Here is an 18,999-nt window from a genome sequence, read left to right as displayed (position 1 = left end):
CTCTCTGCTCATATGGAAGCTGTTCCATACCCCTAATCATTTTTGTTGCCCTTTTCTATACCTCTTCCAGTTCTCATACATCTTTTTTGAGAAGGGGTGACTAGAACTGCTGCAGTATTCAAGATGTGGGACTACCATGGATTTATATAGTGGCATTAAGATATTTTCTATTTTATAATCTAGCCTTAACATTCTGTTGACACTTTTGACTGCTGATGCACATTGAGCCAATGTTTTCAGAGAACTATCCACCATAACATCAAGAACTCTTTCCTGAATGGTAACAGCTAATATAGATTCCATCTTTTTTTATATACACTTAGGGTTATTTTTCCAGTGTGCATTACTTTGCACTTATCAGCATTGAATTTCATTTGCTGTTTTGTTGCCCAGCCACTCAGTTTTTTTCAGATCCCTTTGTAACGCTTCACAGTGAGTTTTGGATTTAACTATCTTGAGTAATTTTGTGTCAACTGCAAACTTTACCGCCTTGTTGTTGACCCCCCCTCACACTTTTCCCCATCATTTATGAATACATTGAACAGCATAGGTCCCAGTACAGATCCTTGGGGGATCCCACTATTTACCTCTTTCCATTGTAAAAACTGACCATTTATTTCTATCCTTTGTTTCCTACCTTTTAACCAGTTACTGATCCATGGGAGGACTGTCCCTCTTATCCCATGAGTGCTTACTTTGCTTAAGAGCTTTTGGTGAAGGACCTTGTTAAAGGCTTTCTTAAAGGTCAAGTACCCTATATCAACTGGATCACTCTTGTCTACATTTTTGTTGACACCCTCAAGAATTCTAATTGGTGAGGCATGATTTCCCTTTCCCAAAGCCATGTTGATTCTTCCCCAACATATTGCGTTCATCTGTGTCTGATAGTTCTGTTCCGTACTATTGTTTCAACCAATTTGCCTGGTACTGAAGTTAGGTTCACTGTCGTGTAATTGCCAGGATCGCCTCTGGAACCTTTTTTAAAAATCAGCATTACATAAACTATCCTCCAGTCATCTGGTAGATGATTTACGTAATAGGTTACATATCACAGTTAGTAGTTCTGCAATTTCTTATTTATTTTTCTTCAGAATTCCTGGTGAATACTATCTGGTCCTGGTGACGTATTACTGTTTAAGGCAGGGGTAGGCAACCTATGGCACGCATGCCAAAGGCGGCACGCAAGCTGATTTTCAGTGGCACTCGCATTGTCTGGATCCTGGCCACCAGTCTGGGGGCTCTGCATTTTAATTTAATTTTAAATGAAGCTGCTTAAACATTTTTGAAACCTTATTTCCTTTACATACAACAATAGTTAATATATTATAGACTTATAGAAACAGACTTGCTTAAAAAGGTTAAAATGTATTACTGGCACGTGAAACCTTAAATCAGAGTGAATAAATGAAGACTCGGCACACCACTTCTGAAAGGTTGCCGACCCCTGGTTTAAGGTATCAATTTGTTCCAAAACCTTCCCTATTGACACCTCAGTCTGGGACAGTTCCTTAGATTTATCACCTAAAAACCCATCTGTTGTATGTCTAAATTGAGTGCCAATATTGGAGATTTACAGAGGAGCTACCTGGACTTTGGCTAGTTCTTTTGACAAAACGTTATTTTTAGAGAGTGCTTCTAGATCAGACACCCATTTTGGAGAGACACTTTTACAATTTCTTTTCAAATAAGTCCTAGCCCCAACCTCTATTTAAGGTCACTGCTAGCTAACTACCATAAGTGGGACCCGCATGTGTTGTTCACAAAGAAGAAAGAATGGTTACTGTCTTAGAGTGTCTGTGCACATGTGGATCCCACAACCTGCCCCACTTCCCCACTACTCAGAGTCATATATATTTTGGGGATGTCATGCTTTTTAAGCCTTTGGTAGGGAAGCACAAGAAAATGAAGAGTGTATGGGTGACTCCTACAGAACACTGTTGGTGAAATGATTCCAAGCTACTGTGCGGGGGTGCCCATATACCATGAGTGGGATCCACATGTGCAGACATCTCAAAAAACCACACTTACCATAAGGTGAATAATGGCTCTTTCTACTGTATATGTTTCTATTCTACAATTATTTTTGTATGCCGCTCTTGCATACACATTATATATATAATATTGGAGCGGGGTCTGCATCCAAGATCTCTACAAGTACCCTAATCCAAATACTAAAACCAAACATTCAGGACTTTTGGAAAGTTAAGGCCTGATTTTTAAATGTCCAAATTTAGAAATGTCTGTCTGAGAGTCTGTTTCTTTCTGTTGCAGCAGTTCAGTCTAGAGTTGAGGTATGAAGTTAATGCTCATTTTGTGTGTGTGAGAGAGCAAGCTATTTATTATTTGTATTATCATGCTGCCTTGTCCTGGACCGGAAATCATTGTGCTAGGCTCTGTACATAGAACCAAAAAATACAGTCCCAGCCCCCAAAAAGTGTACTCTGTGTGTGTGTGTAATATATGTAAATAAAATGTATGTGTTTATATAAAGTATATGTATAAAAGTGTGTGTGTGAGAGAGAGAGAGTTCATAAGGCACTCTGAAATCATTTGGAATGAAAAACACTATATATAAATATAAGCTGCTGTTGATATCGACTTTTTCCTAAAGGAAATAGTCTGAAAGCTTTAATAATATTCTCCATTCCTGCAGGCAGGTGTTGACACTAGATAGTAAACCTTCCAATCTGTGGAGTTAAGTGAACACATTTTTCATTGTGATACTCAAGTCTCTTCCTAGATTCCTTTATTTGCCACTTGTATCATGTCTTGGAATACCGTCTGTCTTCAGGTCTCAGGTTGCTGCAGTATATATCCAGATAGCTGTTGTCTGCTTTTCCTCGCTCCTGTTATTCTCAGACTATTCTTTTTTTCTCATCATGTTGTATCCCATTCTGAACTGATCTTTAATTATTAGTGAAGTAGACCTGTTGATTTTTTTTTCTGTGCTGGCTTTCTGAATGACTGTTCCATGTCTCCACTCCTTCTAGTCCCACATAACCAAAGCATATCTGCAGAGGGACTTTCAGATGGAGAGGGGAGCATGTCTTGTAGCTACTCTCCCCTTCCCTCCAGCTCCACCCGACATTGTTCCCTTTACCAACAGAAACAATCTTGATAAGCCTGTGATTATGACAAGGGAGCTATGACCGTTTACTCCGGCTGATAAATTAAACAGTACTAAGTCACCAGAGAACCTGTAGCAGTACAAAAGTTCTTGAAATGATCCTCTGGAAGTCCTTCTGTTCTCCTTTTTTCCTTCAGTAAATACTCATTTGGACAATTATAGGTCTTTCTAAGGCCGGGTCTACTCTACAAACTTTTGCTGCATAGCATTACCAGTCAGATGTATGAGAAGGCGTGATCCCTGACTGACAACGCTGTGCCAGCAAAAACCCCTAGTGTAGACTCAGTTATAGTGCCAGCATGACTTATTTTGCTGGGGAGGGCTGAAATAAGCTATGCCAGCCAAAATGTAGTCAATCTGTGTCCACACTCAGGGCCGGTGCAAGGATGTTTCGTGCCCTAGGCGAAACTTCCACCTTGTGCCCTCCCCTGTCCCTGAGTCCTGCAGCATCTCCCTGCCCTGCCTCCGCCCCCGCCCTGAGGCCTCTCCCCCGCCAGCCCTGAGGTGCCCCCCCTTGGCAGCTCTCCCCCCCCGGGGAGCCGTGCGGTAGCTCCCCACCCCAGCTCACCTCTGCTCCACTCCATCCCCGAGCCCTGCGGCAGCTCCCCCGCTACCCCCACCCTGAGGCACCTTCCTCGCGGTACCTCCCCTGCCACCCCTCGGCCCTGAGGCACACCCCCCTGTGGCAGCTCCCCCCCTCCCAGCCTGGGGAGCTGTACAGCAGCTCCCCACCCCAGCTCACCCCTGTTCTGCCTCCTCCCTGAGCACGCTGTTGCTGCTTCACTTCTCCTGCCTACCAGGCTTGTGGCGCCTAAGCTGATTGGCACTGCAAGCCTGGGAGGTGAGAGAAGTGAAGCAGTGACGGTGTGCTCAGGGAGGAGGTGGAGCAGGGGTGAGCTGGGGCGGGGGGAAGTTCCCCTGCGTGCTGCCCCCACCCCTTACTTGCTGCAGGCAGCCCTCCCAGCGTCCCACTGCCCCAGCTCCCTCCGCCTAAATGTCGGCGGCAACTGGGATGGCCGAATATCCAGCCACCGTGGTCACCACCGAAGAAAATGCCGCCTCCTAAATCCTAGCACAGGTCACCTAATAGGTTGCACCAGCCCTGTCCAGAGTAGGAGCACTTTGCCAGTATAGTGTATACCAATATAGCTCTCCCGGCAAAGCTCTCCTTGTGTAGACCTGGTGTGAGTGCTTAACAGACATTCATAATGAAGTCTTGCAATTTGTTGTTAAATTCAGTGGGATTTGGACACTTGATTCCATTAGACCCTTTTTGAAAATCCCAGCCGTGCTTAGATATTTAGATTTGGAGAAAATTTCTCGGAAAATGGCTCGTTTCTATATTTGTTAGGATTAACTTTATTTAAAAAATATATTATTGTCAAAGGGCTCTATATATTACTATACCATACTATATACTATAATTTATAATCCTTCTATAGTCTCCCTTAAAATAATTAGGGTTTTACCTCTCATCTAAGATATCATTTTTAAGTGACCTTGATCAAACCTTTTTTTGTTCTCAGACTGCCTTTACAAATATTTTTGCACATTTAAAATAGGTAACAGTGAATTTAGTTCATTTTCATTTAATCATTTAATACTTCCTGGCTTATGCTACAAGTGAAAATGAGTTTGATCATTGTCTAGATCCTAGTGAATTTCTGTCTACAACTCAAAAATCACTGTGCAACTTGACCCTCGTGGTAGTCTTAAACTGGAATAAAAAATATGTTAAATTCAAGAATAAAATGCATGAGAACCGTCGTGTGGGGGAACTTTCACAAAATCTGCCCACGCTGTGCATGGATTGAGCTACAGGTAGTGCTTTTAATCTTTCACACACGAGAAATTCAAGTGCAAATTGTTTGGTTTTGGTTTTTTGAAATGAAAAATTCCTTTTATGCCTTTCAAGCATGTTAAATCTTTGTAGATCTCTGCTTTGCTTAGCCTGCCTACATGTATTTTATTTTATGTTGTTACTGTAAGATAATGGACCTATTCCCTCTGCCTTTTTCTATATTAGGGACATCTTCAGCCTCCTAAATAAGAATGTTCATAATTCATTTTATTATGGATTAACATAGCAAGGGCCCCATCTTGCTATCTTTCCATGCAATATTTCGCAAAATACATAGGAACTTCTGTTTTGTTAGCAATGGTTTATTGCATTGTATGCTTGTGTTAGATGTGCAAGGCCTTTCGTTAAACAGCAGGACATTATTAGGCATAGCATGAAAAGCCTTTATAGTGTATCTGCCTTGTTTAAACTTGGCCCACAAGCATACTGCAGACTAAAAGGGTGAGCAATGAATTGAGAGATGACGGCAGGCCCATAGAGGTCCTAAGGCTCAGGTGGTTGTCAGCCATAAGTTTAGCTTAGCTCTTTCAGTAATTTGTCACGCCTTGGTCTGCTCCTGCTGCGCCAGCACGTGCCAGCTTAGTGTCAGAGTGCCTGTTCGCCAGACGGCCACTCAGGCCTAACATCCTGCTGTTAACAGGACCAGCGGCTTGCTGTGGCAGTATGGAATACAGAGCCTTGGCAACAGCCAAGTGCTGTGCAGAATAAGCATGTTCATAATGAGATGTGAATGGCATCAGTCGGTCCCTTTAGAATAGGGTCTAGGCGTGTGCCTCCTCTCTTAGGAAGTTTGGCAGCCTATTCATTAACAAGAGTCATCAGGAGTTCAGCCTATAATAGTGAAGCAGCCCCAAATACACTCAGCCTAATACTTGTGCTATCAGGAATGTGTTCTGCTGGGCTTTAAAAGAAAATAAGTAAATAAACTTGTCAGCAGGTGCAATCTCTGAAATGCTAAGTATTAATTTTCTTTCTTCAGTTTCCCAATAAAAGTTTTTAGAAGGATTTATCCTATGTGTATCTGTCTCCATTAGCATGAAAATCTTTCTAAAATGTCTTTTAACCCCAGTGACTACAGTAACTTGCATATGATTAAGACACAAACACATTGATTATCCTTACTGAGATAGAGCTCTAGAAATCTAATGCTCCATTATTTTACTCTGAATTGAAAAGGATGTTCAGTCATTTTTAAAGTATCATATTAATGTAGCAGAAACTACAAACTTGCACCTTGGAATAATTCTAATAAGTAATGTAGGCTTTTCAATTAAAAAAAATCCAATCACCTACATTATATTGAGTCACTGGTGTTATTTCATCATCTCATAATTTGGTAATTATGAATTGGTACTTTCTCCTACTTAATGCAATGTAGAATTAGCATGCTTTTCCACATGACAAAAACACAATGAAGATCTGGAAACTCTTTTTTTAATGAGGAAATGGGGAATGAGATGTCATACTGGCTTCTTCAAGTGTTAATTCATAAAGTCATATGTGAGGTTCTTCAGTCCATTGTAGATTTGTTTCAGACGTTATCCTGTTATTGGAAATGCATGATTCACCTTCTGAGAAAACAGAAGCTGCACACAAAAGGAAAAAATTTGCTTTCTCCACTGTGGAAAGCTGCAGCAAGCAGGGGTCCTATTAAGACAGCTGGAAAGTTGCTTCAGCTTGTTACGCTTGTAAGTTTTATTGGTGACTGGTTTTTGATTACACATTTGAATGCTGCGTGTTCCAGGTTGCCGAGTTTTAATTAAAAGGCAATAATCTTGGTTTAGATTGCTTTGCTGTCTGTATTACATAGACTGTATTGAATACAAGGTCTTATTTTATTAATATGTATAATTTATTGGTACATCCGATGATACCTTCTACAGTGTAACTTTAATGTAAACTTTGCATGCTGAGGAATCCTAGTCAGTGCTGTATACTTCCTTATTTTAAGTAGCACAATGATCAGTTGCGTGTATTCTTTCCCTTTCCCTATAACCTGTGCTCCCAATTAAATTATTTTTGATAGGATGAAAAGAATAATTGTAATTAAAATATTATCCATCAGGAGCATGCTAAACATGCACTACATTTCTGTTGCCATTATGGTTTTTCACCTTAAAAATGTTTATTTCTCAGGAATATACTTCTAGAGTCTTTGTTTTCATCCTCACTAACTTCAGAGATTCCTTGGATTCGGTCACTAAACCATGCCTTTTTCAATAATGATATTTGTGCTGAAGCTAAAAAAAATTGATAGGCTAAATAATTTCAAAAAGTACAGTGTTTTTACAGTTCAGTGTTTGTTTAGAAATCTTAAATATTTTAAAGAAATTTTGAAAGACATATTTTTCACACCAATGATGTAATTCTCTACATGTATTTGTATGGATTGAACTGTTAGCATTCTAGGACATTGTGTAACAGCATTTAATTTTGCATGTGCATTTCCTTAACCCGATTATTGCAGTTATGAGGAAAGAGCTCTGTATCTTGAAGCAATAATCCAGAATCACAAAGAAGTAAAGACATTTGAGGATTTTGCAGCTCAAGTCTTTTCTCCCTCTCCTAGCTACTCTCTCAGTGGAACTGGTGAGTCTCTGTACGTTATTCTTCTGTTTAGCACTAAGAAGCACTTGAGCAGCAGATGTACACCTGTTTTTTGTAGATAAATGCTTGCAAATTTAAGAAGAGCATTCTCTCTCTGAATCAACTAATGAATATCAAAAGGAATGATGACATTCATTTTAATTTGTTTTGCATCAGAGCTATTCACTCAGTTCCTTTCTTCAGCTATCCTGTTAACCCCCGAATCTAGCAAGGTTAATGAACTTTCTCTCAGTAATGTGCTCTGGTTCATTCAGGAGTGTGGGTTTCTTGCTGAGCTGGGAATATGTTGTTCAAAAGCTATGCCTGAATCAGTGCTTACTTATCGAAAAATAGTTCCTCACAGTAGAAGCCATTGCTACTAATGCTAAATGGGGATTATGCTGCTGAGATACCAGGGTCAGGGATTAATGCAGAAGAAATGTAAGGATAGTGTTCTGTTAGAATATTATAACAGTAATACAGTATGCTAACATTTCCCTTTTAATATTTGATATATGTGTGGACAAATTTCAAAGTTCCTACCAATGCCTAGATTGGAATCTCATTTTTAAACTCTATTTCAACAATTATTTCATCAACCTTGTTTAAAGATGGATATCTATGTAAAACTCAGTGAATGTGTTCTGTAGGTCATAACAAGATTTTAAGTTAACTTCTAAGGTCAGTAAGATACCAGTTGCTACTTTGTCATTTTAATTATCCTTGATAAATCGGTTTTAAAAGGAAACATTCATGTTGAAGAGTAGGCTTCTAGCACCCTAAAGATTAATTTTCTCTCTTGTGGAAAAGTATACAGTCAGTGCCTGATGAATTCATTAATCCCTTCTTTGCACCGATTGGGTGTACACTTTCTAATTATTTCATGATACTCTTCTGGATTGTTAAATAGATTATTTCAACCCTGTATAAATGTTTCAACACATCTGCTTTATTCCCTATATTCTGACTTGTTAACAAATATCTTCCATCTAAACTGAAAAATTGAAGGAAGAAATTAAATTTACTGAAATAAATCACTTACAAATAAAATCAGCCATGCATCATTGTTTAACATTACTGGCTCCAATCCTTGAGCTTTCAGAGCTTTGTTAGGAGATAAGAGGTATATGCATGTACTTGTATTGGTCGCCAGTAGCAGCAGGCAGAAGGCTTTGGAGATAAGCAAGCTGGCAGAAGTAAAGGGGAACCAGTGCTATTTACATAATCGCGCCTCTGCTTCCTGGAGAGGCGTCAAGAAACACAGGGATGGCCTCTATTGATCTTTGTTGAACTGGAATACTAAACAACATTAGAAAAGCTTATAACTTAAAGCTTTGATTAATGTTTTCTACATTAAAAAAGTAGAACAGCTGTGAATTAAATTCTTTTATACGCCCTGCCAAAACTCAGAGACAAAAAAATTATCAATTTCAGTAGAAATGTAGATTTCATACCCAGTTTTGTTAGAAACTTTGAGTCATTTATCTGTGTAGGTATCAGCAAATAAATATAGGCATCTTGGCAGAATTTTAAAGTACTTTAAGCATATTTTATTGTCTTCATCAATCCTCCATACTTCTGTTCCACCACATTTGCATATGTTACTTGGTCATCTTATTCTGATCTAATTAAACATAATTAGAAAAGACATTACTATGGAATAACATCTAAATTCTATTATATCTGTTATATGCAAAAAATACTTAAGGTTTATTTAAATTGTTCAGAAGAATTGTTAAATAATCATTAAGTACTAGAATAATTTTTTTATGTGATTTAATTTTTCTTAATCAGAACTTGTCACAAAATTCAGATCCTGATTTTTAGCCTTCCAAAGTTTGGGTATGTTTGGAATCATATTTTTAGTTCAGCCTGTTGTAATACTAGGGCCAGTCATGAGTCAGATACCAAAACTCAAGTCTCCAAACTTCAGGGGTGTTCAGGGCTGGGATTTCAGTTTTCCCAGCTATAGTCAGAGACACAAAACTCCGATCCAGGCTTGAATTTATAAGCATCCCCTGCCAGTCTCCCTTATTCGCCTCCAAGATTTCAAGTTGTTCTGACTGAGCAAATCATTAGTCTACTCAGTGTTACAAGACAGTTAATATCTGTTTTAAAAGATCTGTTGTAACTAGAGAATGTTGGAAAAACAACACAGCAAACTGTATACTTGAGAAATTCATTTCATTTATGGGCTTTAGAAAATTCTGTATCGTAAGGTTTCAAGCTATGTATTAGAAGAGAATAATGTATTTAATATTTTTAAAATAGAATTTTCTAGATTAGACAACTTCCTAAATCATGAAAATTACTTGTCATATTACCCTTTACAAAGACATGTAAATCCATGACTCGGGAATTTTCCTATTCCAGGATTAAAAGAAAATCTATCCATACTTTTACCTTTTACTGCGTAGTTGCTAAATTGTTTAGTGTCAGGATTACTATGAGTTCTATTATAATTAGATTTCAGGATTGTGCACTCTTAGGCGTTAAGTCAATATTGAAACCATATATAACTCATGTAATTCCACGATCGTTGTTAATGTTGAATAGTCCTAGGGCTTAAGCACTAATATAGGCCCTGATTCTGCAAAAAGATCCAACAGAGTCCAACTGCAGTCAGTGGAGCTCAGCATGGGCACAGTGGTCTGCCCACATACATTCACCTGTAAGATCAGGGACATCTGGATTCATATAATACTTCCATTATCATCACATTTTAGGTTAGTACTTTGCAGTAGATCTTCCATTACCAACTCAATATATAAAACTATGAATCAGGACAGTGTGTATTTGTATCTCTATGGGCAGGTGTGGAATATTTTGATCCTTCATGAGATGGTAATGCCATTCCTTTAAAATAAAAAGCAAGCTGCTATTAAACTCATTTTAATTAGTTCACATTCATTTATTTATTCACATGAATGTCCAGAAAAGGGGAGTGAGTTAATTTTGATGTGAACTATTCCCAGAGCAAGTTTGAGTGCAAGCAAACACAAGCTGTGATAATTTCAGCTAGTAAGTATTGCCAGCGCTGTATCTCTAGCTGCACGTCCTACCATCCATCATGTCTCATGTAGTTCAGAATTTTGTCTTATTCACAAGTTTATGTAGCACAGGTTGGCTGTGCAGTTTGTGTGGAGGTGGTATTCTTCCATTTCAGAAATTTGACACATGTTGATAAGATCTCAGGTTACTCCGAGGGGAATGCCCATCCCAAAACAGAGAAATGAAACCTGCAAAGAAAAGTGGAACTGCCCAAGGCAGGCCTATCTATCTGTGTTTTTATGCTCTTCCAAGCAGCAAGCCAACTGGAAAAATTGACCCTTACCAGCTTAAGCTTTCATGGTGAATTTAGGGCCCATTCTTCCCCCTCATCCTATCCTCAACATCACCTCATCATAATCCAAGGTCACTGTATATACAGATAGACAATCCCAGGGATCAATGAGTAGTACAGTTTTATTTTATCTAGGATTTTTTAAGCAGTTAATGCAACATAAGATTCAAAAAGCATCCTGTGATATACTATAAATTAGTGCAGTGAAAATATAGCTATTAACATATGCAATTTGTATGTTATTATTAATTACCTTTTAGGGGCTTTTATGTTCTGTTGCACAACCTCAGACTACTAGCAAATAGCGAGATGCTGCAGAATGGATGTTGCCTCCAGACTCGCATGTGACATGGATTATAAAGTATGCACTAACTTAGGCTCCCATTCTGCAAACGTTTATGCAGGTGCTTACCTTTATGCATGGGAGTAGTCCAACTGATTTATGTAAATCTTTGTAGGACCAGGGCCTTTAACTCTTTATACGTAGTGTTAGAGCTCCATGCATCTTAGACATTGAAAATACAGAATGCTAAGTAGAATGAACACCCCAGAACTCATTTATGGGAAGTGCAGATTTAGGATCAAAAGATCAGAATAAGGTCCTTTGTTGCTAAACTGGTACGTTACATGCCTTATTTTAATCAGACTGTGTATAAGAGTCAACCCAAGAAGTCCTTAGTCGTTCTACAGTATTTAATTATTCTCATCCTGTCCCTCTGCAGATTTTCCCACTTTAAAGGGTGTTCTTAGCTACAATCTTTTCGTCTTCTTCCTCCTGCCTTCTCTGGCCAAAAAACAAAAACAACTTTGTTGGACAAAATACTGGTACTCCACACAAACATCAGAAAGTGCAACTTGATGGTGCATCCTTTCAAAAAAGCAATCCTAAATGGTCAATACATATGTATTAACAGGTGCATAAAATATGTTTCCAAGTCTAATTGCCCGTATTGATGAAACAAATAGAGTAGCGATATAAGATTAGAAGCCTGCCAGTGGTTTTAACTGCTAAAAGATGTAAACATTTGAAAGTTCTAGAAAAGGGAATCAATATTCAGACTTTAAATAACAATTCCTTTAGAAAGAGCTTTGTGCTGCATATTTGGATACTCATCATGGTAGCTTTCTAGTGACACGAGAATCCAGAAATTGTATCTGCAAGCATTCTTTTAATATTGTAGACTTGCAGTTGATTCTTCAAAGGGTTAATTGGATGGGCACACTTGACTGCTGAGAGGACTGATCTAATCACTGCCATATCCAAGTGCATCTGTTCACCATGAGGTCATTCTTGTGCATGCTAATGATTTGGAAAATAAAGCATAATGCTTGACATTATCAGAAAGCATATAAATAGTGTAAATCTTTACTTTTTAGTAGCCGATGGCTATTGCAGAATGAAAAGAAAGACAAATGAATCTCAGCTTGCACTTTTTTTTAAGCAGTCTTTATTTATTGTCACTGGACTAACAGGAAAACTATATAGGAAAACTGTGGCACCCAATAATATTATATGTTGATAAAGGGATTCTTTAATGAGTATTGTAGCATTGCCCAGGAGCAACACTTCAGTTAAGGAACTGTAGCCATTTCCAGCATTCCCAGGTTTTTAAGGCTGTGGAACTCTTGCATGCTTATTTACATAAGATTGAAACTTGGCAGCCTCATTGCTCCATTTTTTGTTTTGTTTGTTTTGCTTTTGTTTAAAGAAGATATAAAAGAATTAACCTTTCTTTTATTTCTAGACTGTATAATAAAAGTGTTTTTCCTGCCCAAGACATATGTACTATTTTTTAAAATACCTTTTGCTGAGTGTTTCGCTTTCATTGATCCCTTTTGTTATTTGAAGGGAAAGAAACATTCAGTGCAGCCATGTTATTTCAAAAGACACTTTTTCTAGTTTTTATTTTTTCTTTATACTCCTCGCTGTTCATTGTGAACACATTGGGTATGGCTACACTGCAGTTAAACCCCGCAACTGGCCTGGGTCAGGTTATTCAGATTCGCGGCGCTTAGACTGCTGTAAAATTGCAGTGTAGACTTTTGGGTTCAGGCTGATTCCTGAGCCCTGGGACCCTCCCGGGTTGAGGGCGACTTCCTCTTCTGCAGTGGAGATAGGTCCATTTCACAACACCATGCGGCAGTTTGACATTTTCTGATCAGGAAAAACGCAAAACTAAAATTGCCTCAGGGGTGTTGCATGACCACCCTGGAGTGCTGTAGCTGAAGTATCGTATATAGCCTGTGCCTGAATTGTGCTTGGATCGCTCCTGTACTATCAATTCTTCCATTTCAAAAACAATTTTTATCTCCAAATATAGAGGAAACATAACAAATCATGATGAATATGGAGTCTGTTGCAAAGTCTGATTGAACTCAGTATGACTTTGCATTCTAAAAATTGTTAGGTGCCAGGAGGTTAGTGATAGGAGGGAGATTCACAAGACCCTCAGGATAGATTCTTGAAGCCTTGATAATAGATGAGAGAAAGTTACTGTCTAAGCCAAGGCAGAGTTTCCCGAATTCACTTAGATATTTAAGAGTTAATCGCTGAGTCCTGTAAGAAACCTGATGTCAAGCCTGCCTTACCTAAGGTTATGCATAACTTTTATAGATTGCCAAAAAGGTGTGTCATCTTCTGGGGTACTCGGCCCCATATAGACCATACAGTTACATCCTCAGTAAAGTCATCGTCTCTCACTATCTAAGGTACTGCAAGCCTAAAGCACCCTTTTGTTTCCAAATTCGGATTCAATAACTAGAAACCATAATTTAGTAACTATCTCCATTGCTGCCAGTTCCATTGTGGCTCCATACCTCTCCCTTCAAGCATATGGTGTTGGGATTGGGACTCTTATTTTGGCTCACTAAAAGTGACCTTCCTGTTAGCCATTTCCTCTGCGTGGAGAGTGGGTGAGCTGGCAGCCCTCTCCTACAATGCCAGTTCCTCTTTCAGGTATCCCATAAAGTAACCCTTCATCTGCTTCCAAGATCTATTCACAAGATTAATTCTGAGCTCCATAAGGATCTTGACATTGATTTTCCTATCATTTTGTCCTCAGTTTTACCTATAGGGAATTTAAGGTTTCTTCAGTTTCCTTGCCCTCCGTCCCCCACAAAAGAGGTAGATCATTCCCATTTGGATCAAGTCATCACTAAATGGGTTTGTGTATGTATTAAGGAAGCATACATAGCAGTCTCCCTATTCCATAGTCATTAGAGCTCCTTCCTCTAATAACGTAGTCTCCTCCTAAGCAGAGAGAGAATGTATAAGTACAGGAAACCTGTCAAATGGATTCTTGGCCTTCCATCCATGCTATTATCATCTGCATCAAAGCTCCCACCAATGCAGCTTTTGGACCTGTGATTCTGAGTGCTTTAGTCCAAGGAACATCTGGAAAATTCCCAAGATAAGTCCTCCCAGTCTGGGTTTGGGTTTTGCCAGGCCAGGCCCAGCATTCTAGTTGTTGGAGCCCCCCCTGAGCAGAGGAGGAGATTTTGATCTTTCCATCTAGGGAAGCTATCAACTGGCCAGAGAGTGTGCTTTGGTACCTAAGGATGAAGAGGTGCCAAAGTTTCTGTCAGCTGATTGGTGGAGCTAACTGAATTAACAAAGGAGAAAAAAATCTGTAGTTTTCAGATTGTTGGAGTCCCCCATAGAAACCCCATTTTACAGGGAGGAGTAAAATTTACCCTTTCATCTTGGGGAAATCTTAGATCTGACTGAAACATAAATCCATTTCACATTTTCCATAATTTTGTATGGCTCTTTATAGTAAATTTAGAATCAGTGTGTTCAGACAACATAACACAGAAATTCTGTTCCATCTTCTGGATCCTAAATGGTGAATTTGGAAGATCAGAGTCATTTCTGTGGCAAAACTGTAACTTCACTGAAGAAGCATGTTAACAGCTTGGCAGTAATGAAGAAATCTCATTCAAACACAAATGTCTGCCATGGTCACAAGTACAACATTGAAAATTACAGCCAAAGTCATTTTTCCTTTTCCAGTAATGAAATTTCTTCTTTCGGGCTACCATACCCTCTTTAATTCAGTGATCTGCTAATGAGTATGATTTGTCTCAGAATTCTCAGACTCCTCCACTAGCTATGTGCAATGGAATGTGGGAAGAAGACACAAGCTAAACTCACTGTTCTCCTGATTTTTGTAGGTTGATCAGATGCTTAACATTTTTTAATTTATTTAATATTGTGTATGTTGGCAGATGATTTGCATATTTTTCAGGAAAAAGAAGTACTGTATAAGTTGTGTGTCAGGATTGCTCTGTTAAATCAGTGACAAAAAGCTGTAGTAAATACCAAGAGCCAGATCCTGAGATGGTGTCAGTCAGTGTAGGTTGGTGAGCTGCACTGAAGGCATGCTGATTCACACCAGCTGAGGATCTGGGCCCCTCTCTTTTAGAGATCTGGTCAGGGTTGCATATAATGGCTGTGCAAAAGGATTAAACTGCCATGTGGAAAGGCCGTCCTGCTCTACAAAGGGAAGAAAAAGCAGTGTGTGGCTGGAAGTTGTCTGGGGGATCAGGGCGGGATTTCTCCCTACCCGTTGCATACCATTACTCACAATTTGTATCTGTCCCCCTAGGGCTGCTTAGGCTACAGGAGCTACTCCCGGCCTGGACTGTTATAACCACTATGCATGGCGCTAGTGGCTATTATCTGCGAAGAGCAATCAGTCTCTCTGCCTGGTCCTGTTTCTTTAAATTGTTGGTTGGGTCAGGGGCAGCTCTCCTCTCCATGATCTCTGGAAGAGACAATGGATTGGTGGGGAGAACGTCCTCCCTAGCAATCAGTTTGTAGAGGAAGAAATATTAACTTGATGGGCCTCCCTCTTCTTTCGAGCTGACAGCTCCAGCTGCTCGACCTGTCAGCCAGCAAGAGTGCTCCAGGCAGTATGGCCCCTTTAAAATTTCTTTCCTGGCTGACAAATGTCAGCCAGCAAGCCAGCCAATTCTGAGCCAGCCCCCTGTGTGATGGTGTCATTCCCATTCACCAACTCCACCCCAAGAAGGCGGCAGGGTTGGCTGGCATTTTCAGGTGATCTCCAGCATTATATGGCCTCATTCAAAAGGGACAGACTTCCTTGAGACAGATTGTAGCTCCCCTGGCTGTGGAGTTTAGGAGCTTTGTGGAGCTTTTGCTAGCTGGCGACAAATTGCGGAAGTGGCCTCAGGCTAATCAGAGCCCTCACTGCTTTACTTATTTCTTTATTGTAGACTATTGCTTTTGATTTTAAATTCTCTAATATAACAAAGGGCCTGATAGTGAGGAGTGTTGAGCACCCATTGCCTTCAATGGGAGTCATGGCTGATTAGCTTCTCTCAGGATAAGTTCACATCCCTGGAAATATTTCAAGTGCCTCTTAGTGTCAGGGGATTGTCTTTTTCTGAACCACAGATGGCGCAGAGGTTAGGGCACTAGTCTAGACCCCTGTTCAGTTTCCTGCTCCACCACGGACTTCCTATGTCACCTTGGCAAGTCACTTAGCCCTTCTGTACATTGAGGAGAATAGCACTGCCCTACCTCACAGGGGCGTTGTGAGGGTAAATACATTTAAACACTGTGAAGCACTGAGATATCTACTGATGAAATGTTCTGTATAAAAGCTAGGTATTATTACCTTTAACCTTATGTACAGTAGTTTTACACCCTCCTCTGGACATTTACCAATGGCCTGATCCAAAGCCAATTGAAGTCACTGGAAAGAGTTCCATGGACTTCAGTTAGCTTTGCATCTGATGCTAAAAATAAAGGCTGAGTGCTATCATATTTGAGTCTCCAGCAGAGTCAGGGCTAAGCTGTCCTTTGCATTGACATCCTCTATATGCTTTTTGTGTTCTGCTGGCCCAAAGAAATGTGCTGCATAACAGCTGTCACAGCTATGGTGTACATCACATGCAGCATTTTCATGTATATTCTTTTCAGTTTAAATTCAACTTTTTTAAAAAAAAAATCCTCCAAATATAACTAAAAGTTAGATTATGTAGTGAATATGTGGCTTAATAATTTTTTGAGCAAAAAGCTACAAATGAGAGATCTCCAAATAAAAATTTAAATGAGTGATCATTTATAACCAAATATTATCAAATCCTTTAATACATTACACCAGACATGACATTCTTAACACATTGTGCAAATGGAAGTCTAGTGTTTTCCTTTCCCACACTCCTGGAGCTTGTTACTGTAGAGCTGCATTTCTGATCATAATGTGTTTAAATCATGTTTGTTTCTGAGTGAATGCAGTCACAGTGGTCTGTTAAACTGATGGTTTCTTCAAAATATACTGAATTGAACATGGAGGCTAAAAGTTTCCAGTTACACTGTGATTATAACTGTGGTAACCAGTGTCCATGCAGGTTTACAAGTACAGTATATTGAACTAAGCAGAGTTACTAGGGAGTTTCTTTGTGGCTGTTTATTTAACAGTAGACATAACTGTAATATCCTGAAAATAGACCTGTCATGGCTTATAGGTTAATTACATGTTGTTTTGTACATCCTAGGGTCAGTGCTAAAACTGACAGGAACTCACATCTAGCCTATAACTAATTCATGCCAGTTCTTTCGGTATAACATCTTTAAGATACAGCCTTTCCTGTGTATTCACACAGCTAAAACTCTCATCCCAGTTCTCATCATCATGCACCTCAATTACTGCAATAGCCTTGACCAGTGCAATCTTGCCCCTCCCATAGCTAATCAGAATGACGCTTCAAGGATTATTTCCCTAGCCCATTACTTTGACCTTGTCACCACTCTTTTTGCATCTCTCCACTGGCTCCCTCTTCTCTATCACATCAAACATACGCTACTTGTCTTCCCTGTCAATCCCCACTCTACCTATCATCTCTCATTTTCTGTCAGACTATTTATACTCACTTCTGATTGGCCTGTGATGCCAGACTCTTTTGTCCACCTGTAAAATTTTCAAACAAGCATCTTTGTGCTTTCTCCCATGCTGCCCAAAGCACTTGGGAGGCACTTCCCCTAAAAATCTGTAAAGCTACTTCATTATCCACCTTCAGATCCTTCCTCAGCACTCTCCTTTGCCCTGATATCCTACAAAAAACTTGACAATGGTCAAGCTGTTGATGTGCAGGGACCATTGACAGCCATCCAGACCAGTATTCTCACATTGTTTACTTGTACTCCCCTGTCTGTCTGTATCCATCTGTTGTCTCTTATCTTATACAGTACTTAGATTGTATGCTACTTGGGGCAGGGACTGTCTTTTTATTCAGTGTTTGTACAGCACCTAGCACAATGATGTCTTTGTCCATGACTACAGTAACACAAAGAATGGATAATAGTAGAATAGTTTAGGGTTCTTTCTCATAGTTTAAGGCTTTAAACTCTTTAATAACTGCCTCAGTGCTAATCCTTCTGTCTTTATTTACTTAAGCATTGCATGTTACAAACCCAGCTTTCCTTTCTCAATCTTTTCCTTAAATGAAGGAAATGTTTACCCAGTTACAACCAAAACACCCTGATGTTAGTTTTCCCAGCCAAACTTGGACGTCAGAGAAAGGAAAAGGAAAACCATTTAAATATGTACTCCTTTTTATGGTCCAGCTGTTATGAAGTTTTTGGGCGATGCTTTGGAACTGCTCCCCACAAAGCCAGTTAGGACTTTGGGGAGCCTCCTTTTCCTTGGAGTAGACTGTTTTTAGGGCAAGAAGCTTACACGGCTTTACCTTTTGGGGTTTGACCTTGGAGCATTTAGCGTATGCCCCTTCGTGCACTTCCCACAGTGAATTCGCCCAGGCGGGGTCCTGGGGAAGCCAGAGGGTTTTGCACGCACCTCCACTTTGCAGTTAGACGTGACTTTTAGCCAGCCAGTAAAACAGGTTTATTAGATGACAGGAACACAGTCTAAAACAGAGCTTGTAGATACAGAGAACAGGACTCCTTAGCCAGGTACATTTTGGGGCCCAGTGAGCCAGACAACCTGTCTGCACTTACTTTCCGTCCCCAGCCAGCTTTAACTGGAACTCCTTCCAGCCCCTTCTTCTCTGCTGAGTTTCTTTTCTGGGCCAGGAGGTCACTTGACCTCTTTGTTC

General features: G+C 39.7%; 1 protein-coding gene across 5 annotated transcripts in view; it reads left to right on the top strand.

The window, feature by feature from the left end:
• Positions 1-18,999, top strand: part of RALGAPA2 (Ral GTPase activating protein catalytic subunit alpha 2) — a 327,987-nt gene that overhangs the window by 293,817 nt on the left and 15,171 nt on the right. For all 5 annotated transcript variants that reach the window (XM_075064508.1, XM_075064510.1, XM_075064509.1 and 2 more), the window contains one exon: positions 7,456-7,577. In XM_075064508.1, the coding sequence (XP_074920609.1) occupies positions 7,456-7,577 (122 nt within the window). The remainder of the gene's footprint in view (positions 1-7,455; positions 7,578-18,999) is intronic.

This window comes from Chelonoidis abingdonii, chromosome 3 (genome assembly GCF_003597395.2).
Source record: "Chelonoidis abingdonii isolate Lonesome George chromosome 3, CheloAbing_2.0, whole genome shotgun sequence".
Taxonomy (NCBI): domain Eukaryota; kingdom Metazoa; phylum Chordata; order Testudines; family Testudinidae; genus Chelonoidis; species Chelonoidis abingdonii.
Note: the sequence above shows the minus strand (reverse complement) of the source record. Positions and strands in the feature narration are given on the sequence as shown.